General features: G+C 43.9%; 1 protein-coding gene across 1 annotated transcript in view; it reads left to right on the top strand.

The window, feature by feature from the left end:
- The first annotated feature begins 8,808 nt into the window (after positions 1 to 8,808).
- UPRT (uracil phosphoribosyltransferase homolog) overlaps positions 8,809 to 27,053 on the top strand; it is a 29,159-nt gene continuing 10,914 nt past the window's right edge. The window contains exons 1-4 of the mRNA XM_084869744.1: positions 8,809 to 9,349; positions 15,937 to 15,979; positions 25,517 to 25,586; positions 26,624 to 26,686. Of these exons, the coding sequence (XP_084725870.1) occupies positions 8,973 to 9,349; positions 15,937 to 15,979; positions 25,517 to 25,586; positions 26,624 to 26,686 (553 nt within the window). The 5' untranslated portion in view covers positions 8,809 to 8,972. The remainder of the gene's footprint in view (positions 9,350 to 15,936; positions 15,980 to 25,516; positions 25,587 to 26,623; positions 26,687 to 27,053) is intronic.

Here is a 27,053-nt window from a genome sequence, read left to right as displayed (position 1 = left end):
TATTTCTTCAAACAAATTTTCTATTCCTTGCTCAGTTTCTTCTTATTCTGGCTTCCCTATTATGTGGATGTTGTTTTGTTTCATGTTGTCCCATAGTTCCCTGGGGCTCTCCTCCTGCTTTTTAATTTTTTTTTCTAGAAGCTCCTCTACTTGGGTATTTTTTCCACTTTGTCTTCTAGCTCACTGATGTGGTCCTCTGCTTCTTCTAGTCTACTCTTGATGCTTTCTATTGAGTTCTTTACAGCAGTGATGTAATTTTTCATTGCTTCTTGGTTCTTCATTTCCTCTTGGTTCTTACTCATATTGTCGAATTTGTCTTCCATACTTTTCAGCCACCTTATGACCATTTCTCTGAATTCTTTCTATGAAAGGTTGTTAGCTTCTATTTTGTTTACCTTTTCTGGTAATGCCTGCTTTTCTTTCATATGCGGGCTGCTTCTCTGTCTCCTCATGGTCTCCCTTCTCTGGATGTCTGGTTATATATTTCTCTCTCTTCTTTCTGTGGTAGAGTGCCGAAACTGTGTGTTTGCACCAATTGGGGACCAGTGTTCTGGGGCTCAAAGCTGTTCGGTGGTAGCCGCAGTTGCAACTTTCCAAGCTTCCAATAAATTCACAACCCCCTTCAAATGACGCGGCCTCCTAGTCTGAGCTGGTCCCTCTGAGAGGGAACCCAACCACAGTGGGAGCTGCCTGGTCAGGGGAACCCCATCCAGCAGTCCCCAACCCTCTCCTGGAGTTTTGTTTTCCTTCAACTTGCCAACAAATACTCCCATGCAACCCTCAGCTGTTCTTTCTTTCTGCTCTGGGACAAGGCTTGGGACCCGTCTTTCTATTCTGCCACCATTTTTTTCTGGGTACAGCTTTTTTCTTTTTTTCTTTTTTTTTTTTTTTTTACCATTTATTTATTTATTTATTTATTTTTACATATTTTATTGATTTTTTTTGCCCCCCTCCCTCCCTCCCACACAACCCCTCCCTACCCAGAGTTTTATGTCCATTGGTTGTACTTATATGCATGTATACAAGTCCTTCGGTTGATCTATTATCTACCCCAGATCCTCCTCCCCTCCCCGCTGTAATTTGACAATCTGCTTGTTGCTTTACTGTCTCTATATCTATCTTTTGGTTCATCAGTTTATAATGATCTTTATTATCCACAAATGAGTGGGGTCATGTGGTGTTTCTCTTTCATTGATTGGCTTATTTCACTCAGCATGATGTTCTCCAATTCCATCCAAGTTGCTGCAAATGATGAGAATTCCTTCTTTTTTATGGCAGCATAGTATTCCATTGTAGATGTACCATGGTTTTTGATCCAATCATCTGCTGATGGGCACCTAGGCTGTTTCCAAATTCTGGCTATTGTAGATTGTGCTGCTATGAACATAGGGGTGCATATATCCTTTCTGATTGGTGTTTCTAGTTTCTTGGGATATATTCCTAGGAGTGGGATTACTGGGTCAAATGGGAGTTCCATTTTCAGTTTTTTGAGGAAACTCCACACTGTTCTCCACAGTGGTTGCACCAGTCTGCATTCCCACCAGCAGTGCACGAGGGTTCCTTTTTCTCTGCAACCTCGCCAACACTTGTCGTTGGTAGATTTGTTGATGTTGGCCATTCTGACAGGGGTGAGATGGTACCGCATTGTTGTTTTGATTTGCATCTCTCTGATAATTAGTGACTTTGAGCATGTTTTCATGTGCCTTTTGGCCTTCCTTCTGTCTTCTTTTTAAAATATTCTATTTAGGTCCATTGCCTATTTCTTAATTGGATCATTCATCTTCCTTTTATTTAGTTGTATCAGCTGTCTGTAGATGTTGGAGATTAAACCTTTATCAGTGGTGTTATTTGCAAATATGTTCTCCCACACCGTGGGCTTTCTTGTTGTTTTGTTGATGGTTTCTTTTGCTGTAAAAAAGCTTTTTATTTTGATGTAGTCCCATTTGTTTATTTTCTCTTTAGCTTCCATTTCCCTAGGGGCAGTATCAGTAAAGAAGTTCTTTTGGCATACATCTGAGATTTTGCTGCCTGTGGATGCTTCTAGTATTTTTATGGTTTCCCGTCTGATGTTTAAGTCCTATATCCATTTTAAGTTAATTTTTGTGTATGGTGTAAGTTGGTGATCTAGTTTCATTCTTTTGCATGTGTCTGCCCAATTTTCCCAACACCATTTATTGAAGAAACTGTCTTGACTCCATTGTATATTTGTGCCTCCTTTGTCAAATATTAATTCAGCATAGTGATTTGGGTTGATATCTGGGTTCTCAATTCTATTCCATTGATCTATATGTCTGTTCTTGTGCCAGTACCAGGCTGTTTTTAGAACAGTGGCTTTGTAATACAGTTTGAAGTCTGGTATTGAGATCCCTCCTACTTTACCCTTCTTTCTCAGGATTGCTGTGGCTATTCGGGGTCTTTTATTGTTCCAAATGAACTTTTGGAGAGTTCTTTCTAGGTCGGTGAAATATGTTGTTGGTATTTTAATGGGGAGTGCATTGAACCTATAGATTGCTTTAGGAAGTATGGACATTTTGATGATGTTGATTCTACCAATCCATGAACATGGTATGTTCTTCCATCTCCTTACATCTTCCTCTATCTCTTTTTTCAGTGTCGTGTAGTTTTCTGCATATAGGTCCTTTACTTCCTTAGTTAAATTTATTCCTAGGTATCTTAATTTTTTTGGTGCGATGGTAAATGGAATTGCTTTTTTAGTATCTGTTTTTGTAGTTTCACTGTTGGTGTATAGAAATGCCATGGATTTCTTGGCATTCATTTTGTATCCTGCTACATTGCCAAATTCATTTATTTAGTCAATTAGTTTTTTAATGGAGTCTTTTGGGTTTTTTATGTACAATATTATATCATCTGCAAATAAGGATAACTTTACTTCTTCTTTTCCAATTTGGATGCCTTTTATTTCCTCCTCTTGTCTAATTGCAATGGCTAGTACTTCCACTACTATGTCAAACAGGAGTGGCGAGAGTGGGCATCCCTGTCTCGTTCCTGTTCTTAGAGGGAATGGTTTTAGTTTTTGCCCATTGAGTATAATGTTGGCTGTGGGTTTATCATATATAGCTTTTATTATGTTGAGGTATGATCCTTGTACTACCACCTTGTTAAGAGTTTTTATCAGGAAAGGGTGTTGGATTTTATCAAATGCTTTTTCTGCATCAATTGATATGACTATATTATTTTTATCTTTCAATTTGTTTATGTGATGTATCACGTTTATTGATTTGCGGATATTGTACCATCCTTGCACTCCTGGAATAAATCCTGCTTGGTCATGGTGTATGATCTTTGTGATGTTCTTCTGTAGTCGATTTGCTAGAATTTTGTTGAGGATTTTGGCATCTATGTTCATGAGGGATATTGGCCTGTAATTCTCTTTAATTGTGTTGTGTTTATCTGGTTCTGGTATTAGGGTGATGCTGGCTTCATAGAAGGAGTTTGGAAGTGTTCCTTCCTCTTGGATTTTTTGGAATAGTCTGAGGAGGATAGGTTTTAGTTCTTCCTTGAATGTTTGCTAAAACTCTCCTGTGAAGCCATCTGGCCTTGGGCTTTTGTTTGCTGGAAGCTTTCTGATGACTGTTTTAATTTCTTCCCAAGTCACTGGTCTATTGAGATTTTTAGATTCTTCCTGATCGAGTTTTGGAAGTTTGTATTTTTCTAGGAATATGTCCATTTCCTCCAGGTTGTTCAGTTTGTTGGAATAGAGTTGTTCGTAGTATTTTGTAACAATCCGTTGTATTTCGGTGGAGTCTGTTGTTATTTCACCTCTTTCATTTCTGATTTTGTTTATTTGGGTCCTCTCTCTTTGTTTCTTGGTTAGCCTTGCTAGAGGTTCATCTATCTTGTTTATTCTTTCAAAGAACCAGCTCTTGGTTTTGTTGATCTTACGCATTGTTATTTTGGTCTCTATGTCAGCTTTTTTTCATTTTTATTAACATTAATCTCTAGGTCCATCCATGTTGTTGCAAATGACAGTAATTTATTTTTTACTTCAGAGTAATATTCCATTATATAGCTCACATCTTCTTTACCCATTCATGTACTGATGGAAACCTAGGTTATTTCCAAATCTTGACTATTGTATATGCATAGGGATGCATATATCTTTTTTGATTAGTGTTTTTGTTTTCTTAGGATAAATATCCAAAGGTATAATTGCTGGGATATACAGTAGTTGTATTTTTTTATTTTTTTAAATATACTTTTATTGATTTCAGAGAGAGAGAGCGAGAGCGAGAGCGAGAGTGAGAGCGAGAGCGAGAGAGAGAGAGAGAGAGAGAGAGAGAGAGATAGTCCACTGGGCTCTTTCTCTTAAAGGGTTTTATCTGTTTGGTACAGGCAGGAATTTTAGGGGAGGTTCAAGCAGATGGTCTCAATAGAATATTAATCAGCTTTACATGCATATATTTTCAGGGTTGTGCTAAGAGAGGAGGCCATTAGTTGTTCCAGCTGGGCCTGATGCCACCCATGTTGTTGCTCTGGTTTTGCTGCTTTTCTTGGTCTGGTGCTAAAACATAACTGAGGCCTAGATGTTATCTCTAGTTGGACCAAAACTCTGTCTCTGTTGCCAACCAGAACTGAGGCTTTTCAGAACCTCATTGTCCTGAGGGCTTAAGGTTTAAGGGAATGGTCATACAAGGGAGAAGGGGGCAGGTGACACAGGGTGCTGAATGAGGCCATTTTGAATCAGTTGTCTCAGTTTCCCCATTGTCAAGGAATTTTCCTGGCTTCTTAGCATCCTGCTGCCCCAGTAGTGGATCTAAAATGCTATCAGGCCTGGAGCAGCAGCATCCAGGCCGTGAGTGGCCAGGCCCAGAGTGGCCGGGCCCAGAGCAGCCGGGTTGGAATCAGCCAGACCCAGAGCAGCAGCAGCCAAGCCCGGAGCATCCAGGCTGGGAGCGTCCAGGCCCGGAGCTGCCGTGCCCAGAGCAGCCAGGCCTAGAGCAGCCGGGTCGGGAGCAGCCTGGCCCGGAGCAGCAGCAGCCAAGCCCGGAGCAGCCAGGCTGGGAGCGGCCAGGCCCGGAGCTGCCGTGCCCGGAGCATCCAGGCCTAGAGCAGCCGGGTCGGGAGCAGCCAGGCCTGCAGCAGCAGCAGCCAAGCCGGGAGTGGCCTGGCCCGGAGCAGCCGGGCCTGGAGCAGCCGGGTCAGGAGCAGCCAGGCCCAGAGCAGCAGCAGCCAAGCTCAAAGCATCCAGGCTGGGAGCGGTCAGGCCTGGAGGGGCCGGGCCCAAAGCAGCCGGGCCCAGAGCAGCTGGGTCGGGAGCAGCAAGGCCCGGAGCAGCAGCAGCCAGAACCGGAACAGCAAGGCAGGGAGCGGCCAGACCTGGAGCGGCAGGGGCCGGAGGGGCAACAGCTGGGCCTGGAGCAGCTGGGCTCGGAGCAGCAGCGACCAGGCCCAGAGCAGCCAGGCATGGAACATCCAGGTCGGGAGCAGCCAGGCCTGGAGCAGCAGCATCCAGGCCCTGAGCGACAGCGGCCAGGCCCAGAGCAGCTGGTTGTGGAGCAGACCAGAGCAACAGATGCCAGGCCTGAAGCAGCCGGGCCCGGAACAGCTTGCTCCTTGCTTGCCCCCGCCCCAGGGTTGCCTCTCAGACATGGCTGGAAACTTTTGGGGGAACTTGAGGGTCTGCTGAATCAAGTGATGAAGGCTTAGATCTGGATGTGTTGAATTATTATAGCGCTGGGGTGTTGATCTGTGAGTGCCTTGTGTGGGGTCTGGATGAGGTTGGTTGATGTATTTGGAAGTGTCTTTTGTGTGAAGGTATTATTGATTTGAGAAATATTGATTTGAAGGTATTATTGATGTGTGAAGGTATTATTGATTTGGGCATGTGGAGGTATTATTGATTTGAGAAAATATTAAGTAATTGATTTACTACCTGAAAAATTTAAAGTTTTGAAAGTTTAAAGTCTCTTGCCAAAAAGAGATTTTAAAGCTAACACCTTAATTTCAATGGAGAAAGGGGAGGACAAGCCCTTCCCACCCAGAACAGGTAATCCAATTCCAGCAGCAGCTATCTTTAAACAATGTGTCCTTTTACATTTGAATGGTTATGCCTTTTGATAGCCTAAGGGCAAGTTTACATGTAAAGAAGTTTGCTTCTCAGTTCCCAGGGCAGAAAAAACAAGGTTTAAAATTATTAGATTTTAAAATTTATTCTTAAAAATATAAAAGTTTATTAATTAACAAAAACAAGGAAATTAAAAAACCTGATGAACAATATTAACTGTTGATTATAATAGAATCAGAGATACGGGAGGGGAATGGACTGACAATTCTGGGGGAAAAGGGGAGTGGTGGATGTGGGAAGAGACTGAACATAAACTGTGTGCCTATGGATGAGGACTGTTAACGAAAAAAACCATTGAAACCTGTAAAGAGTTTTTTTAATGAGTTTATTTGAGCCAAAACTGTGGACAATTGCCGGGAAGCAAAACCTCAATGGATTGAGATAATGCTCCAAAGAATGGCGGGTTACATTTCTCTATTTATACACCGAAATCAAAGTAGGGACATAGGTGAGTTACATGAAATTCATTGGTGATGGAGTAAGGAGGCGGGAGAAAGCAAAGTAGTGGGAAACTCCTGGGATTGGATAAAAAGTAAAATGATGGACGTTTTCTCAGGTGAGTGCAGGAACAATTAACATGATAAAGAAGGAATTTGAGGCATCTGTCCTGGTGCTCACCACATTTGGTTGTTCCCCAGGGCTCCGGAAAAAGGGAAGTTACAAGTTACCCAGACATCTCACAGATGTGTTATCTTAGAGGCAAAAAGGCAAATGGGCTCAGTAAAAAGATCAAAGTTGATCTTTGTCTGGGAAAATATCTGGGACATGACTACCTACTATAACCTGTTAAATATTTAATTTTCAAACCATCTTTTGTGGTTATCTTAGGTCTCTGGGTTTGCAAGACTGCCACGCAGGCCTTCCCTGAGCTTGTCAGGTTAGCATGTGGCTTTTTTTCTTTCACAGGACAATGGGGGGTGGGGAAAGGGCAGAGGGTGGGGTGGGAACCTGGTGGAGGGGGGAAGAAATGAGTAACCTTTGTAATAATATGAACAATAAAGATTGATTTAAAAAAATAAAATAAAATAAAATGCTATCAGAATCCTCATAGTATTTGTACAGTGTAGGATCCAATCAATACAGATAATGAAAACACTTGGGAAGCTGAAACTGGTTGAACAGTCTAGTAGAGGGCAGGTTGTTGGGCAGCATTCTAGCCATATTTTTACTTTTTCTTTTGGTTAAGTGGGGGCTAAACTATATTAATACTTTTCATACCATTTTCTAAGTTCTTCTGGCTGGGCTAATAATCAAGTGAATAAAGACAGAGTGACAGAAGAAAATCAAAGTTTAATACATGCAACCTGGGGAATTCACATAGATATAATAAATCCATAAAATTTCCCAAAGACAAGGAGGCAACATTAGGTATATAAGACATTTTGAACAAATGAGAAAAGGAGAGGAATGGGACATTAGATTTCAGAAGTGAAAATGGGGGATTTTCAGGTAGTTGAGGAAGAGCAAAATACATATGGCAAAAATGTCCTTGCTAGATAACTCAGAAACATTCGGACACAGGGATTATCTAGCTACCAGGTCCCTGCCTGAAGCTCTCTTGTTTATCATACTTAATTCAAATTAGGCTAAAGGGAACACCCTAAATTCTACTTCTTGAATCAGGTTCTTTGAATTTCTTGGGTAGGTTCTTTCTAAGCCTTATACCAGATTTTAACATTGGTAAAGCGGGACACCATTGACCCGGTGGAGAGCAGGGGTGTTCTTGATTAAAAGTTTGGTCTATATGGAGCAACAAAAATTTTCATAGAACGCAAAAATGGTATTGTAATATATTTTTTTAATTTTCAACATAAGTACAATTTATAAATATAATAAATAAAAAAATTATGTATAGTCATAAGTGTCACTTTGAAGGCCGGCGCTATGACTACTGTCTGCTGAATTCAAGAAAATTTATGTATTTATGAAATAAATAAAATTACTAAATTATCTGAATAGCTGATTTGTAATGACATCACTTGTTTAACTAGCTTACTAGCATGCAGTATGATGTGTATTGTCTGAGAGACAGTTACAAAATGTTTTTGTCATTGCCAATCCCCAAAAATGCTATTGTTCATTAAGTCCAAACGTGGTGGTCGAATTCTAACAACTGATCAACAATGCGAACTTTGATAAGCAGTTCTCAACAATTATTTGTTATTATTAAAGTTTAACATTATAAAATTAACAAAAATAATATAAAACTCATATCATGGCTAAATAGCCACATGGCCGCCAAAAACCGTATATTCCTTTCCTGTTCTCCCGCAGTTCCCTAGCTTGTCGTGCATTCTTTCCAAAATTCAGGACTTTTTAAAAACGCCACGGGACGTGGGACAAATTGTTAAAAATCGGGACTGTCCCGTCTGGTCACCTTAACCAAAGAAGCTTCAGGGTGGCAGAACTTTGGTCCTTTCTGTCACATAGAGAAGCTAACTGAAGATGTAGTTATTAAGTATAAGCTCTCTGCCAAGAAACAAAGTCTCCTTATGTCATCATTTTATCATCCCCCTAGTTTTTCCTAGCTCTAAAATTCACCCAAAGTTCTGCATTCAGAATCCTCAGGGGCTCCTGAAAGACCCTGAAACTAAGCATCTTTAGCCTCAACTGATCTGCCTATCTACTCACAGCACTGGAGTGACTCAAAGGGTTAACAGACAGTGTGCTGCCGCAGAGTGGCAGGGAGAGAAGCCAATAGAATGTCTAGCAGGCTGAACATTGGTGGGCGGGGCCAGGAAAGGGCGAGGAAGTCTAGAGGGTGAGAGGGCAAGAGGCTAGAAATTCCTAGGAGGTGGTCCGGAGAGCTCGTGAGCACGCACCCTTTCTCCCTGTTCTCCTTTATTCTTAAGTGTTGGTAGCTGCGGGGACAGCCCGGGGTTGGTGTATGGCCACGGAATTACGGTGTCCGGACTCCATGCCCTGTCACAACCAACAAGTAAACTCTGCCTCTACCCCAAGGCCTGAGCCGCGGCGACCCGGCGACCTGATCCCAGATTATGTGGTGGGAAACAACACCCCCAAGGCCAAACCGGCTCTCCTCACCAGTCCTGCCCAGTCTAGTGTATTGGGGGAGGGGAGCCCTCAGGCCTGCAGCAGCGCCAGCCTCAACCCGGAGCACAAGTGTGGCAGTGGCAACTGTGACGCATTGGCCGGCGACTCCCTCCTAAGGGACGGCCAGCTCTCCTCGCAGATTGGGGCTCAGCTTAAGCTGCTGCCTATGAATGAGCAGATCCGGGAGCTGCAGACCATCATCAGGGACAAGTGAGCCAAGAGCTGAAGGGAAGAGGGAGTTGGAGGGTCTCTCTGGAGGTGGGCGGGAATTAGGAGGAAAAGGGCTCAGGGTTCATTTTCTGGGCCTGGGGAAACTGGCTTGTGGAGCTCTGGGCGGGGCTTTTTCTTTGAAGGGCTCTCATGACCCCTACCCTCTTTTTCCTAGTCCCAGTGTTTGACCTCGCTTTGGGTTTCCCGAGCAAGGAAACCTTGTAGGTAGCCTCCTGCTTTCTCGTTGTCTCTTCTGAGCAATGAGGAACCCATTTCAGACAGGTAAACGCGCCTATGCTATTTGTCCGGTGCCTATCTACGTGGTAAATCTATAAAACTACCTGAAGTTATGCACTACCTGCCATCACCTCAGGCTCACAATAGAAATAAAACCATTTCAGGGAAATTATGTTGTGCTCAACAAGGCCATCTGTCCCTTTGGGATTTGCTATTACAGATGCCGTTCTGTCTTTTAGTTTTGGGGTTAAGGTTACTTGGTCACGTGCAAACTTGTAATCCAACTCTTATCAGGATTGTTTTACTGTAAACTTCTAGAATATCTACTGTTTCCTTAGAAATTAATAGAGGGAAAGGAGTCTAAAGGAGCCTTTGGTGCTCTTCCTAATCTCACAAGCTAAGGTAGTAAAAACTTCATGTTAAATGCTACTTTGAAATCTCCAAACTTAAGTTGTAGATGGGGTTTCTCAAGGGTCATATGCACCATGATGGAACTATAGCTGGCTTCTATATTGGCAGAACTTTAGACGAGTATGTACTGCATGTCTGAAAATTAATTTTTTTTAAAATATATTTTATTGATTTTGTACAGAGAGGAAGGGAGAGAGATAGAGAGTTAGAAACATCAATGAGAGAGAGTCATCGATCAGCTGCCTCTTGCACACCCCCTACTGGGGATATGCCCGCAACTAAGGTACATGCCCTTGACCGGAATCGAACCCGGGACCCTTCAGTCCCCAAGCCGACGCTCTATCCATTGAGCCAAACCGGTTTCGGCTGAAAATTAATTTTTTGGTGGATGCTTTGATCTTTTAAAATGACTACTGAGTTAGGACATCACTCCCTAAATCAGACTAGTAACCTTTTCTTAATACTATTGTAATAGGCTTCTAATTTGTTTCCCTGATCCAGTTTTTCTCTTTTCCACATGCATCCACACATTACGGAGCAATCAACCTTATTAATATCACACTTTGATTAGATAACTGCCCAACTCAGCAGTTCTCTTTGGCTTCTGAGGGCCTACCATATAGGTAGGCTTCTACCTTCATCTGAAATTCTTTCTACTCCTCTGCATGTTCAAACTCTATCTGTTCTTCAAGGTCAAATCCAGCATTAAATGTCCACCTCTGCCAAGAAGCTTTCCTTTAATCATTCTTCCTCTGCTATTTTTCCTGACCTTTTAAATTCACTTACTATTTTATATATTGTTATTTGTGTGTTGATTTTATCTCACCTTTTAGATTTTAAGCTCCTCGAGGACCAAAAAAAAATGTATCTTTTACATATTTGGACTCCAACTATGCCATGTAAATAATAGATACTTGATTACTAAAGGTTCTTTATAAAGCTCTTAAAAATTGTAGTTATAAAACTATACTATTTGTTTTTAATTAATCCATATTTAAAACCTGTGATCATGTGATTTAATAGATTTAAAATCTAGGACACATAAACTTGGTAGTTGTGGTGGGGCAAACTGAAATAAAATTAACTGTAAAACAAAGAAAATAGGATGATGATTCTTGTTTCAACAGAGCAAGTGTTGCTGGCCTTGAGTTTTGACTCCCTCTGCATCTCTGGATGGGCTTAGGGGCTTTAGTAAACCTTCCAAAATTATCTGGGAAATATTACTTGTATGTGCATTTTTAAAAATAAAATATTTATTGATATATAATTCACATTCCATATCATACACTGTTTAAAGTGTACAATTCAGTGACTTTCTAGAATATTCATGGCTGTGCAACCATCACACAATCAATTTTAGAACATTTTCATCACTCCGACAAGAAACCTCATACTCATGAGCATTCAGCACCCATTTCTTCCCAATCCACCGGAAGCCCTAGACTACTTTATGACTATTGATTTGCCTATTCTGGACATTTCATACAAGTGGAATCATACAACATGTGATGTTTTATGACTTTTTTTTTTTTTCCTATTTAGCATACTGTTTTCAAGGATTATTCATGTTGTGTCAGTATCCCATTCCTTTTTTTGGCTGAATGATATTCCATGTTATGGATATATAACAATTTTTAAAAATATATTATATTGATTTTTTACAGAGAGGAAGGGAGAGATAGAGAGTTAAAAACATCGATGCGAGAGAAACATCAATCAGCTGTCTCCTGCACACCCTCTACTGGGGATGTGCCCACAACCAAGGTACATGCCCTTGACTGGAATCGAACCTGGGACCTTTCAGTCTGCAGGCTGACCCTCTATCCACTGAGCCGAACCGGTTTCGGCTATAACAATTTTTTAATCCATTCATTAAGTGATGGACATTTGGGTGGTTTCCACGCTTTGGTTTTCATGAATAACCCTGCTATGAACTTTTGCACATGTGTCTTTTTTTTTTTATGTGAAAGAGTTCCTTAGATTGCATTAGATTTTTACATGAGAATGTAAGAGTAAAGCATTGCTGTAGAACTTGGAGAGGGCATGACATTCAGCATTCATATATGACAATATCAGTACCTTATTTTATTGCATTACTTAGAAAAGCCCAGGTAGTATAGTAAACCTGGGTGTAAGGGAAACATTTTTTTTTCTTCTGAGTTTGGAAGGGGACATCAGTATCCATAGTGATCTTAGGCAAGATGTTTAGCATCTCTGTGCTTCAACTTGATCATTTGTAAAATGAGGATGTTGGCAGTGTTTCATGGGGTTCCTGGAAGGCTAAAGGATATTTTACTATCTGAATATTTGTTATAAACAGTGAAGAGCTGTGCACATTTAAGGCATTTCAAGATTTCACATTTGGATTTGTGCATGGTTCTGATTGCATCCATAAGTGCTGGTTTCTTGAGCTTCCAGGAGATAGTAAAATAAATTAAATTGTACATACAACTCACATTTTTATTTAAAAAACACACTGAAAGATTCTAGATAATTTTTATCATGCTATGATATAGAAAGACACACTATGATTTTTTATAATTAATTTATGCTTAGTTGCTTAGGCTGCAGACAGTGTTTTAGTTTTGTTTTTGTTAAATCTGTTAATAGAGACCTCTTTTGCTTTTATCTTCAAAATTGGCACCCCCCCCAACATTAAAAAGACCTGCTTCGTCCCCTTTAATTTATGTAGTGTACCTGTTTGTGTAGCATACCTGTGGTAAGAGGAACTTTGGATGTCGGTACGCTTGAAGTTGTCCCAGAGGCTCCTTACACTGTCTTGATATTTTTGGATTCTTTTTCTTTTTGTTTTTCTTGATGGGTTTTTTTTTTTTTTTTGCTTCCTCATATTCAGATCTTTGGTTTGATTCTTGGGGTCCTCTAGTCTACTGTTGGATCTCTGTATATTATTCTTTATTTCATACAGTGTGTGCTTAATTTCTGACTGGTCATTTTCCATTTTTTGGCATTCTCATTAAGGTCCTTGAAGGTCTCACTAGGTTCCTTAGCTAAGTTTCTCGGCGGTTTCTAGAAGATTCTTGAGTACCCTTATAACTGTGGTTTTGAACTCTATATCCAGTAGTTTTCTATCCTCCAATTATTTCATTTGTGACCTGTTTCTTTATCTCTGCAATTTGGCTGCTTCCCTGTGTTGATGGAGTGGCTTTGTTGGGTAGGTGAGCAGTAGGGCCCAGTGTCTCAGTCTCCCCAATCACTTGAGGTGGACACTCTTGGTGCACCCCTTTGTGGGCTGGGTGCACAGTCTTGTTGTAGTTAAGCCTTGATTGCTGTTGGTACGCTGGTAGGAATTGATCTCCAGGCCAATTGGCTGTGAGGATTAGCTGTGTGTATAATGGAAGAACTGCTGTGTTGGAGACACCCTAATGGGGTAGGACTTGCTTCAGGACTTGGGGTGGGGCTTTGGTGCTCACTGAGCCTGCCTCTTGAGTGTGTCACTTATGTATGTGAGGAGTTGAAATCTGGTGTCCTCTCACAGTGACCTCTAGGTACACTGGCTCCTGGATCTCCAAGGAGTTGCACGTCAGCTACTGTCTGAGGCCACCCAGCAGGAGCTACAGCAAAATCTGCAGATTTCTCCTCTTTGCTTGGGGTTTGGAAATTTTGGTGCTGTCTGACCCAGGTGCAATTTGTTAGGTTAAGCTGCGAAAGGGCAGGCCATTTGTATTCAAAAGCTGCTCCGCACAGTTTGGAAGGGTTTGTGACTTGGGTGGGGTAGGGAAACACTAGGGCGTGGCAAACAGCGATGGCTGCCAGTCAGCCATCTCTTCATCTCTGAGGTTCCACGTCCCGCATCCCACATCCCATGGCAGTAAACAATGATTCTTGCATGCACCTCTGTGAGAAATCCACCCTCACTTTTTGGTCCAATGCTAGACGGTCCAGTTTCTCCCCTTAGGAGTCTGGTTCCCCAGAGTCTCACCAGAAACTGGAGTTCCAGAGCAGTTGGGAGCTTGTGTCTCCCTTCCAATTGAAAAAACAAAACAAAAAAACAGCGCACCCAGTCACCAGCCCGATTCGTGCGCACCTCCGTACGTCTGCTTTTCCGAGCCTCTGCACCTCCTATACAGTCTCAGTGAGCTTCTTTCTTTCCTTCTAGTTGTAGAACTTCTACTCCACCAGCTTTCTTGTGGGTCTGGGTGATAGTCGTTGTGTCTTTTAGTTGTAGTTTTGGTGTGGCTGTGAGAGGCAGCACGTACAGGTGTATACCTTATGTTGCCATCTTGGTTGTCCTAAAAGCTATATTCTAATATATCTAATCTGTTTTGATTTCCTGTTTCATTAATACCCATAATGTGATAGAGCTCTATTATTCTAATAAACCCAATGCCATTTGTATCAGGAATATTTCATTAATTTTTCATGTCAGAGAAAGTGAATACAAGAAAAAAATTGCTTATGTAAACATATTATCTTAGTATACCATTAATGTGCATATGCATTTGAAAAAAGTCATAATTAATGGTATACTGAGATAATATATGTTTGCATATGCCATTTTGATGCTGTGTTAGGGAATGTTTTAGGTATGCTATGTATAGGCAGATGGAGATTTTTAAATACATAAACTGCATCTCAGTCTGTTCAGTTGAGTCATTTAACTTGTATGGGAGAAGGAGGAATAATGCTCAGTTTTTATGTACAGGAAAAAATTGCCAGCCTTTTAACATTTTATTTTTGACTGGTTAACAGCTTGTGGGTAGGTGCAGTTTGGGATTACTATTACTTGGATACCTCAGGGTATGCAAGGATTGACCAGAAAAAAAAATGGACAGGAAAATGTCAGAAAGTCTAGGGAACAAATTATTTGATTGAAAATAGGCAAAAGGAACAAATTGTCAATAATTTGAGAAAGATATCTTAGAAATTCGGTTATGCATTCTTTTTAAAAAAATATATATTTTATTGATTTTTTACAGAGAGGAAGGGAGAGGGAGAGAGAGTTAGAAACGTCGATGAGAAACATCGACCAGCTGCCTCTTGCACACCCCCTACTGGGGATGTGCCCTCAACCAAGGTACATGCCCTTGACCGGAATCGAACCTGGGACCTTTCAGTCCGCAGACCGCAGACCTAAGCTCTACCACTGAGCCAAACCGGTTTCGGCCGGTTATGCATTCTTGAAAGCAATGGCAATTGTATAGGGTTTATTTGTTTGTACCATTCTCATTCCAAAAAGGATTAGAGATAAAGTAGATAGGTTCTTTATCTTGATAATATGGCAAGGTGGATGGAAGGTGAGAACCTGATTTTCGTAACTACAAAGTTTTTCTCTTGTGTGGGTTTGCTTCCATCTTGTTCATCTGAATAACATATTTGAGCAGCTCAATGGGCAACTACATAATCTTTCCAATTCCTAACTCTAATGTTGATATCAAATAAAGTATTTTTAATTATACTTATAAAATCACTCCATTTAAGCTCCTGTTTCCTAGTGAAAAAATAACTTGCCTTAATAATGTCTGTACATGTAAACTTTTAAGCTTCTATTATGTAACTAAAGGCCCAAAAAATATACCTAGCCTGTGATCAGGGCCATCTTCTGCCCTCTCACCGGACCCCAGTTCCCTGTGGTTCTGTTTGCCATCCACCGATCAGAGCCTGCGGGTTGGGGGAAGGGACCAAAAGGTCTGCCTTCTGCCCGCTCACCAGTCCCACTCTGCCACCACCCACCGTAGTTCCCCATGGTTCCCAATTGGCCATACATCAGTCAGAGCCTGTGGGCTGGGGGAAGGGACCGAGAAGTGGTCAATTCACCTCTTAGCAACTAGTTGATCTGTCATTCTTGTTGTTAGGCTGTTATGGTTGCTGGCCTTTTATTATATAGGATAGGTCATAATATCAGTGTTATTATATGTGATGAGTAATATTTTACTTTAAAGCTCTAATCTAGACTAAAACTTTATTTTATTTTTTTTTAGGACAGCGAGTAGAGGGGACTTCATGTTTTCTGCGGATCGTTTGGTAGGTGGAAATTTTCTATTTTCATTTCATTGTTCCTAGTGATATAACCATAGTAGGCCAAAGGTTTTTTTTTTGCTTGTTTGTTTGTTTTTTAATTATAGCAATCTGGGGGTGAAAGAGATTGTACCAATTAACCATCATCTTGCTAGACTTCTGAAGTGTTGTTTTTACTGTTGCATTAAAACTATGTCTCAATACCTTTCACCTCAAGGCATTTTCCATAAAAATCATTTTTACCGAAACCAGTTTGGCTCAGTGGATAGAGCATCGGCCTGTGGACTGAAGGATCCTGGGTTCGATTCCGGTCAAGGGCATGTACCTCAGTTGTGGGCACATCTCTGGTTGTGGGTGTGCAGGAGGCAGCTGATCGATGTTTCTAGCTCCCTATCCCTCTCCCTCCCTCTCTGTAAAAAAATCAATAAAATATATTTAAAAAAATCATTTTCTATAGCTCTCAGGTACTCCTACCTTTAAAATTGATCTTGGTAACTTTCTCATAAGTAACCCTTAAATGCCTCATCTTAGGGCAGTAAAGTGAAGTACATTAAAAGAAAACCAAAGGATATATAATTAGAGGATCCAAGATGGCTGCTCGGGTATACACCTAGCCGCAGCAGCTCACAACAATTTCAATGGAATACAACTAAAATGTAGAGTGGACATTGCCCAGAGCTACAGGTAGTCGACTGACTGAAAACTCTACAATAGGAAGGAGGGAGAAAACCAGAAGGAAAATCAGAGGAGCTGAAAAAAAGCCTAAGGTACGGAGACATGCTGCGCGCTCGCACGCAAGCGCACGGAGAGGTCGCAGCCGCAGAGGAGGAGAGGGCTGGGTGCTGCCTGGCGTTCCCTAGCAGGAAGGAAATAGAACCCCCAGCCTGGGCTGAACCCCCGAACCGGCAGCGCTGAGCCCCAAGTTATGGGCCAGACCCTGGGGACCCAGGTTCCGGCAGGGGGAGACGGGGCTGTGAGGCGGAATCCCAGGGGACGGCGAAAGGCGGGGCGCCCGGAGTCGCGCACACATTGTGCGCAGAGGACTGAATGTTGACTCTGATGCTGGATTACCCTAGCCGGAAGAAACAAAGCCTCCGGCGGCGGCGCTGAGCCTCAGTCCGGACCGCCCCGAACTCCAGGTCTGGGCCAGTCCCTGGGGACCCAGGCTCGGGCAGGGGGAGACGGGGCTGTGAGGTGGAGTCCTGGGAGCGCAGCGAAAGGCCGAGCCCCCGGAGTCACGCACACCAGAGGACAGTCTGTTGACTCTGATCCTGGACTCCCCTAGTGGGAGGGAGAAAGAAAGCTCCAGACTGGAGGAACTCGACGAGGAGCAGGAGCCCCTGCCGGACACTGACCAGCCGGGCGCCAGCAAGGAGCCGGGCAACGGGGCCCCTGGGGGGGGGGTGCCCCTGAGCCTTCGACTGCTGAGCGCGGGCAACGGAGCCAAGGACGGGGGCTGCTTCCTGGGCGGCACCGACCCCGGTAACAGGCTGAAGCAGCGCAGGAGCCTGCAGAGAACAAAGGGGTGCCACAGGCCAACCTGCTGAGCTCCCAGGACAAGGAGGAAGAAAACAAGGAAGTTCTCAATGTGAAGAAATCAAGTGAGAGCAAATGATAGTAAAATTACTTAAGAAAGAATACAAAGAAGATCTTGAAAAATCAAAGACCAAGTCAGAACTCAACTCACCAGCCAACATTGCAACATAAATGCGTTTTTTTAAAAAAAAAATAAAAAAGAAAAAAAAAAGGGACAGAATGTTGGAACAGCGGCGACCAGGCCTAGAGTGGCCAGGCACAAGGCAGTGGCAGCTGGGCCCGGAGCAGCAGCAGCCAGGCCCCAGAGCAGCAGCAGCCAGAACAAGAGAATCAACGGCCAGCACTGGAGCAGCCAGACCTGGGGCAGTGGCAGCCTAGCCTGAGGCAGAGGCGGCCAAGCCCAGGGTGGCCAGTCCAGGAACACCCAGACACGGAGTGGCCGGGCCCGGAGCAGCCGGGTTGGGAGCAGCCAGGCCCAGAACAGCAGTAGCCAAGCACGGAGCATCCAGGCTGGGAGCAGCCAGGCTCGGAGCAGCCGGGTCGGGTACGGCCAGGCCCAGAGCAGCGGCTGCCAGGCTGGGAGTGGCCAGGCCCGGAGCAGCAGCTGCCAGGCTGGGAGCGGCCAGACCCGGAGCAGCCGGGTCTGGTGCGGCCAGGCCCGGAGCAGTGGCTGCCAGGCTGGGAGTGGCCAGGCTCGGAGCAGCGGCTGCCAGGCTGGGAGCGGCCAGGCCCGGAGCAGCCGGGTCTGCTGCAGCCAGGCCCGGAGCAGTGGCTGCCAGGCTGGGAGCGGCCAGGCCAGGAGCAGCAGCTGCCAGGCTGGGAGCGGCCAGGCCCGGAGCAGCCGGGTCGGGTGCGGCCAGGCCAGGAGCAGCAGCTGCCAGGCTGGGACCGGCCAGGCCCGGAGCAGCAGCTGCCGGGCTGGGAGCAGCCAGGCCTGGAGCAGCCGGGTCTTGTGCAGCCAGGCCCGGAGCAGCGGCTGACAGTCTGGGAGCGGCCAGGCCCAGATCGGCCAGGACCGGAGCAACCGGGCCCAGAGCAGCCGGGTCGGGTGCGGCCAGGCCTGTAGCAGCAACAGCCAAGTCCAGAGCAACTAGGTCGGGAGCGGCAGTGACCAGACCCGGAGCAGCTGGTTGTGGAATGAACCAGAGCAACAAAGGCCAGGCCCGGAGCAGCCAGGCCCGAAACAGCTCGCTCCTCGCCTGTCCCTGCCCACGGCTGTCTCTCAGACATGGCTGGAAACTTTTGTGGGAACTTGAGGGTCTGCTGAATCAAGTGATGAAGGCTTAGATCTGGATGTGTTGAGTTGGTATAGCGCTGGGGTGTTGATCTGTGAGTGCCTTGGGTGGGGCCTGGATGAGGCTGGTTGACCTATTTGAAAATGTCTTTTGTGTGAAGTGTATCATTGGGCATGTGGAGGTATTATTGATATGAGAAAATGCTAAGTAACAGATTTACTATCTGAAAAGGGATTTACTATCGGGGAAAGGGAAGGAGGAAGAGACTGAACATAAACTGTGCACCTATGGATGAGGACAATGGGGGATGGGGAGGGGGCAGAGGGTGGGGTGAGAACCTGGTGGAGGGGGGAAGAAATGAGGAACCTTTGTAATAATATGAACAATAAAGATTGATTTAAAAAAAATAAAATAAAAAAAATTCATATAATTAAAAAAACAAAAAAACAACAAAAAAAAACCCCCCGAAGATGTAAGGAGACCTAGTAGCTAGTTACCCTGTGATATCCATCTAATGCAAAAAAATTAATAACTGTTTTAGTTTACATGGGAGGAATTTATTTAGCCTCTTTTTTTTCTGTACTATCCTCACATATGAAATATTAAGTTGGACTATCTATGATTTCCTCAGGGACTTTCTGTTAAGGGATGACCAAGCTCAATTCTGTTTAGCTAGTGTGATGTGAGAGGATCTCAAACCAGATTGTGTTGTCTTCAGGGTAAATACTGTGTTTCCTTCTTGTGTTTCTCAGTGATTACAATGAAGTTGACACATTTTCTGCTGTCGTTATTAATATTCAACCATTCCTGAAATATATATTGAACTCCTGTAAGTCAGGCACTGTGCGAGGCTGTGTTGCTGGGGGAGGAGATTCAGTAGTAAAGAATACAAGGCTTCTCTCCAGCTAGACTTCAGTTGGTTATTCAGGATGATTTTTCTATATATATATATTTTTTATTAAATATATTTTATTGATTTTTCACAGAGAGGAAGAGAGAGGGATAGAGAGTTAGAAACATCGATGAGAGAGAATCATCGATCAGCTGCCTCTTGCACACCCCCCACCGGGGATGTGCCCGCAACCAAGGCACATGCCCTTGACCAGAATCAAACCCGGGACCTTTCAGTCCGCAGGCCGACGCTCTATCCACTGAGCCAAACCGGTCCCGGCTATATTTTAGTTGTAATTCCAGTTTGGTCCTGGGAGAAGGTCAGTGTAGCTTCCACTTAATTCTCCACCATCCTGGAATCTCTCAGCAGTAAAGAACACAGACACATGGTCCCTGCTCTCATAGAGTTTGCAATCTAAATATTATTGTCAGTATTTCATTTGGGAAAGAGATAAAAGTAGTTTATTAATTTTCATTTACATTTTTCCTAGGAAAATCTTTATTTCAAAAGAATGTAGACAACTATTTACTTTTGGCTTTAAAGATTCTTAGTTCAAGCCGAAACCGGTTTGGCTCAGTGGATAGAGCGTTGGTCTGCGGACTGAAGGGTCCCAGGTTCGATTCCGGTCGGAGGCATGTTACGGGCATATCCCCGGTAGGGGGTGTGCAGGAGGCAGCTGGTCGATGTTTCTCTCTCATCGATGTTTCTGGCTCTCTATCCTTCTCCCTTCCTCTCTGTAAAAAAATCAATAAAATATATTTAAAAAAAAAAAAAAAAAGATTCTTAGTTCAGAGGCAACTTCTGTTTACAATTATTTGAGTTTGTAAGGGCAGTAACAACCCTTAAATTTCATCAAGATAAATGTAATTGACATTCCTGAAGTGACAGGTCATTATGTCATTATGCTTTTATCAAACTAAAGGAACAGGTCCAAGGAGAAAGCAACATGTGCCAATGGCTGCTGTGGGGAAAACGAAGGTCCTGGCATTCATTGGTAGAAAATGCTTTCTCTTTCCCTCCCTCCCTCCCTCCCTTCCCTCTTTCCTTCTTTCTTCCTTCCCTCTTTCCTTCTCTACTTCCCTCCCTTCCTTCCTTCCCTTTTTCCCTTTTTTCTTTCTTATTTCCTTATATCCTTTTTTTCTACAGAAAATAGGAGTTAAGTTTGTGGTTATTATAAATCACATACTAGGAGAAATATGAAAACATACTCAAAGTCACTAATTATCCAAGAGATGCAAATCAAAACAACAGTGAGGTACCATCTCACACCTGTCAGAATGGCTATCATCAACAAATTAACAAAGGACAAGTGCTGGAGAGGGTGTGGAGAAAAAGGAACCCTCATGCAATGCTGGTGGGAATGCAGACTGGTGCAGCCACTGTGGAGAACAGTGTGGAGTTTCCTGAAACAGTTAAAAATGGAACTTCCATTTGACCCAATAAGCAATCGAAGGACTTGTATGCATGCATATAAGCATAACCAATGGACGCAAGACACGGTTGGTGGTGGTGGTGGTGGTATGAGGGCATGTGCTGGGGGTTGCGGAGGCCAGGGCTAAGTCAATGGGGGATAAAAAAGACATATGTACTACTATTTGTAATACATTAAACAATAAAATAACATTTAAAAAGAAGTAAGAAATGATATACCTTGAAAATGATTTCAGTTTTTCTCTCTGTGCAGAATATATTCAAACACTGCTGCAGTTAAATATTTGACCCTTTTTCCTGCCTGTGTGATCTACAGTAGTAATGTGTTTCATGTTGATATTTACTGCTGTGTTGCTTACAATTACCTGAAAGAGAAGTTGGGGTGCTTCATGGGCTGGGAAAAGTTTAGTTATGTCAGAACACAGGTCTACTTAAGCAAGTTTATTCTATCATAATATATAAAAACTCTGGGTGGTAATGACCAGTAATGACCAAGGCTTGTCCAACCGGAAATCAGTCCTGCAGTTAGCACAGACTGCTTCCGCTGCAGGCCTGGTGCCCCAGCACTGACTGCTGATGGGGCTGCGAATCAGGGCCAGAGAGAGGCCTGAAGAGAGAAGCAGGGACTGATCCATTACCTCTGTGGCAGCTTTTGATCAGTGTTTGCTTCTCTCTTTTTCTCCCAATTTGGCCAGCAGACATGCCTCCATTTCTCTTCTGATCAGCCCCACCTTTTGATCAGGCCAGGTGGATAGGCCCTGAGATGCTGAGTGGCATAGGAACCGACCAATCAGAACCAAATGTGGATGCTGTGATGAACCAATGGCTGCCTAGGAGGCAGAGCTTTTGATGCTGATTGTCATAGAAACCGATCAATCAGAACCAAATTGGCCAGCAGAGGAGGGAAGTTGGGGGTGAGAACAGGGCTTCAGGATAGGGTAATTGAGGGCAACCAGGCTGGGAGAGGAGGGTAATTGGTGATGAGATTAGGCTGGCATGGGAGGAACATTGGGGTGAGATCATGCCAGCAGGGGTGGTCAGTTGGGGGCAAGATCAGGCCGGTAGGGGAGGGCAGTTGGAGGTGAGATCAGGACAGCAAGTGAGGGCAGTTGGGGGCAACCAGGCTGGGAGGGGAGGGCAGTTGGTGGTAACCATGCTGGCAGGGGAGGGAAGTTAGGGGCAAGTAGGCCAGCAGGGGAGGGCAGTTAGGGGTGATCAGGCTGGCAGGCAGAGGCAGTTAGGGGTGATCAGGCAGGCAGGTAGGTGAGCAGTTAGGAGCCAGCAGTCCCAGATTTCTTAAACTGGCATTCGGACATCCCCCAAGATGCCCCCAATTGGAGACGTGCAGGCTGGGCCTCTAGTCCTATGTAGTAAAAGCCCAGCAACTGAACTGCATAATGACCAGCCGGCTCCACCCCACGGTGGGCCCCTCCACCCTGATCAGGGGTGAGGCTGGCTGGCAAGCCAACCGCAGCCCTTCGCCCCACCTGGTCCCGACCCCAACACCCCTAAATGACTGTCTGGCTCCCTGGTGCATGTACGTTTAGTGAAAGTACAAGGAAATAATTATCAGTCCCTTCTGTTCCAAACCAGAGTCTTTAGAGGACTCTTCTAATACTGTAGCCCAGGTGTGGAATTCTCCCTCTATGGCCTGCTTCTCCAGAAGATCTTCCAAGTTATCAAAAAATTCGACCAAAGCATTAACGGGATGGCTGCTCTTTGCTGAGGAATATAGAGAGGCGGGGTGGGGATTTTATGAAAGTGTGGTGCCTTGCAGATTAGGTGAGCTTTCAGTCTCTTTTTAAAAGGGGCAACGTAGAGGACCCTCAGGCTTCCAGGAGCAATAGTGAAGTGTAGGCACATTCAAAAACAGGAAAACTTTTAAACAAACAGACATGAAGATCATATCGGGAAACTGAGGGCAGAGCCCTGGGAAGAATGCAAAAATCATTCAAGGGCCATCATCCATCTTGATATATGTTTGCAAATAACACATATACAACTTCATCTAATGGCATGTGAAATGCAAAACAGTTTTGTTATGGGTTTCTTTTGGCCATACTTAAAGTATAATTAGATTCAGCTGGAGGGAAGCTAGAGCTTCCAGCATTAGACCCTATGGCCGGGTCTGCCCGATGGGCCCCCATTGGAGTGGGTCCCCCAGACCCCACCTGTGCATAATTTCATGCACTGGGCCGCTATACTAATTAAAGGGTAATATGCAAATTTGTTAGGATGCCCTCACACAACAGAACAGCAGGCTGCATGGGGCAACCAGGCCAGCAGTGGGGACTGTGAGTGGTGACCAAATGAATGAACAGCAGGCTGGGTGGGACGACCAGGCTGGCAGGGGGTTTATTGAAGGGTTACTGAACGACCGAGCAGCAGGAGCAACCAGGCAAACGGGTGGGGGGGGGAGGGAGAGGTTAGTGAGGTGTGACCAAACGACCGAACAGCAGGCTGTGTGGGATGACCAGGCAGCAGGGGGGACAGTGGAGGCAACCAGTGTGGAAGGGGGGCAGTGAGGGGGCTACAAGGATGGCAGAGGGGCCAGTTGGGGTCAACCAGGCTGGTGGGGAGGGGGCGGTCAGTAAGGGGTGACCAGGCTGGCAGAGGGGGCAGTTAGGGGTGACCAGGCTGGCAGGAGAAGCAGTTGGGGGCAACCAGGCCAGCGGGGCGGAGGGGGGGCAGTAAGGGGTGACCAGGCCAGTGGGGGTGCCAGTTTGCAGTGACTAGGCCGGCTGTGGGTGCAGTTGTGGGTGATCAGGCCAGCAGAGGGCGAAGTTAGGGGCAATCATGCAGGCAGACAGGTGAGCAGTTAGAAGCCAGTGGTCCCGGAATGTGAGAGGGATGTCAGACCCTTGAGGGGTCTTGGATTGGAGATGGTGCAGGCTAGGCTGAGGGACCCCCCCCCCCCTCCAGTTCACGAATTTCATGCACTGAGCCTCTAATATATATATATACATATATGGCTAAGTTGACTCACACATGTGAGATACATATAAAGCTCTCACTGGTGCCTATCGCATACATGTGTTTCCATCTGTCATTGTTGATCATGAATTTGGCTTACACTTCTATTATAAAGGGTGAATAGCGGTATTGACATATTTCCTGTAATTAATTTTCTTTCAATGTGCACGAATTTGTGCACTGGGCCACTAGTTTGCTCATAAGAAACATTAACCTCCACAGATGTTGATGGTTAGAAGTGAGTGAGCACACACACAGTATTTATGAGGTTCCTGGATATTCTGTGTGGTGCTGCAGACTGACAAAGTGCTGGCCATTTAGCATTGATACTTTTATTGGCAACAATAAGGTGTTGTGTTGTGACAGCACAGCATGGGCCTGCATTTCTACTAGCTGTTCCTGATTCTTAACCAATAGTGTAATATTGATTGTAGAAAATGTGGTAGTAGACTCCAGGTGCTTGTTATAGGAAGAAATATCATATCTGGTTTTTGGAGGCTGTTTCTTATAGTTCTGATGGATTCTTTCCTCTATTCCACACATTAACATCACTAGGAGCCTTTATTGTTTAGCTGACAAGCCCTGATGCATCCAACCGCTTCCTACCACTCACTGGCTTAATGTAGGGAGCAGCTATAGGGTTAAGCCTTGGACTGACCTGTTGGCAAAGCCACAAACAAGTCCCAGCTTAGAGGGCACAGCCCTCTTAGCATAATTAAGCTTGACTTGATGACACTCCCTAGATCCTTCCTGGGTAGCTAATGGGCTGTGGGAGGTGCAGCAAGTGCTGCCAAAACAAGTGAAACTCACAAGAACATTGTAACTTACGTTGGCCACTACCTTGTTTTTTTTTCTCTCTAACTGTAAAATAAAGCCTCAGCTTGCTGGCTGGATCTCTCTCTGTGGCCTCAGCCAGGCAGATGTCTCTTCCCCCCTCCCCGCCAGGATCACCGAACCCTTGGCTGTGCTGGCCTGGCACAGTTTAACCCTATCCACTCATTTATTTCTTAAGAAATTTCAGGATTTCTTTGGGTTCTGGTGGGCCTAGTTAAAAAACAATTTAATTGAACAATTTCAGAATACTGAACAAGGCAAAGACGTTCTCTCTTGGCACTATTTCCAGAGTAATGAGTTTATTACTTCCAAGGCTGTCTGCCATAACTCTTCTCACTTTTTGTAATTTTGCATCTCTTTTAAAATAGCTTGAACTGACTGAATGAGAATCATAAGGCATACTTGAGCCTTTTTACTTTTGGGCAATCAGGTGCCTAACCAGGGTTGAATACCTACTAACAGGCAGCTTGGCATTTGGATCTATCTCTATATCAGATTCAATGGGGGCCCCCTTTCTTCCTCCGTAAGCTAATTCCTTGCCTACTGTGTTACTGAATTTTGCCTAGTGTTCAGTTCTGGATGCTAACAGGTAACAGGAAATTGTTAGCAGATTTTCAACTTATTCTTTCTTTTACTTTCTAGATCAGACTTGTTGTGGAAGAGGGATTGAATCAGCTGCCTTATAAAGAATGCACAGTGACCACTCCAACGGGTAATCACAGCTGTTACTGTAATATTTTTCTCATAAAAATTCTGAGTTAGAATTGGGGGGGAAATGGAAAGAAAACAGCCTGCATAAATTAGTATGCAGAACGTGGAGTCCAAGTGGAGCTATTCTTTTAAACAACTTAATAAACCTAGAGACATTTATTGAAGAAATTTATGTGGCTGATTTTTTGTTACTGCCTTGTTTGTCAATTCAAGTTAAAGGTTAATAAATATTCTTCAGCATGCAGGTGATACCTTTGATGACAGCTCATTGGGATCAAAGTTAAGAATTGCTGGCAGTTTATCTTCATCTCTTTGGGGAAGCAAATGGATGTACTGGTTTGGCATTGAAACTCCAAATAAAAGGATGAGAAGTAAAAATGAAAAAGAAAACAAAAAATGATGAGAATTAGAGAAGGTGCTTTGTGCTACTAAAATAGAAAGCAGCCAAAGATCCTTGTTTCAGGGATTTAAAATTCTGATTTGTTTTTTTAGTAAGTAATGGAAGCTGTTCTATTCAAAGTTTGACACTAATTTGGGAGATGAGCTTGCTGCATAATTGAAACAGATTTAGGATGAGACCAAGAGTTGAACATGTCTTGGTAATGATTTCAGTCTCTTTCTTTTGCTTTTAAAGGCAGAATGGAGGCTCATAAAAGGGACAGAATGAGAAGGCTCTCTGCTGTGGCTCACAGTGGGTGCTGGTTGAATTGATGGTGTTTATAACATTCTTGGAGTGCAGTGATTCTCGAATTCAATTTGAGGAATATTTTTGTGAATATTATGCTATCATATGTCCTATTCCCACTTGGCGAAGTCCACCTCCCCCAATTTTCCACACAGGTTTCTTATGAAGAATTAAGAAATAACTAAAAAAAGTTTTGAATCTTCTCATTACTTTCACAGGGAACCTAAGACATTATATAGTGTGCCTGGACAAGGGTTGCTCAGTACCCATCTGCTTTACATCATAGGGATGTTATAGAATAAGTAGGTTGTTCCAATGATGAAAGATACATTCTTTGGATTTATTTTCAACAGGATACAAGTATGAAGGAGTGAAATTTGAGAAGGGAAATTGTGGCGTCAGCATAATGAGAAGCGGTAGGTTCACATATGTGTGATATTGTCCATTTGCATGCATATAAACACTTGCAGTTTCCCAGGAGAGAAGTGAGATTTTCTGTCATAATTGAAGCATGCTTTAGCTTAAATCGCAGTGTCTGTGTTTTTTATCCTCATGGTACATTGTAACCATGGCCTGTGTATTGCTGAGTTTGGCTAATTTTAACTGCAGAGCATCTTCCCTAGTGGCCTGCCCCAAGGGCAAGCCAGCTGGTAGGTATGTAGACTGGTGCAGCCACTATAGAAAACAATATGGATTTTCCTCCAAAAATTAAAAATTGAACTGCTATTTGACCCAGTGATCTCATTTCCAGGAATATACCCTAAGAGTTCCAAAACACCAATC

This window comes from Pipistrellus hanaki (assembly GCF_964339955.1).
Source record: "Pipistrellus hanaki genome assembly, chromosome: X".
Taxonomy (NCBI): Eukaryota; Metazoa; Chordata; class Mammalia; order Chiroptera; family Vespertilionidae; genus Pipistrellus; species Pipistrellus hanaki.
This window is presented reverse-complemented; position numbering and strand designations above follow the sequence as displayed.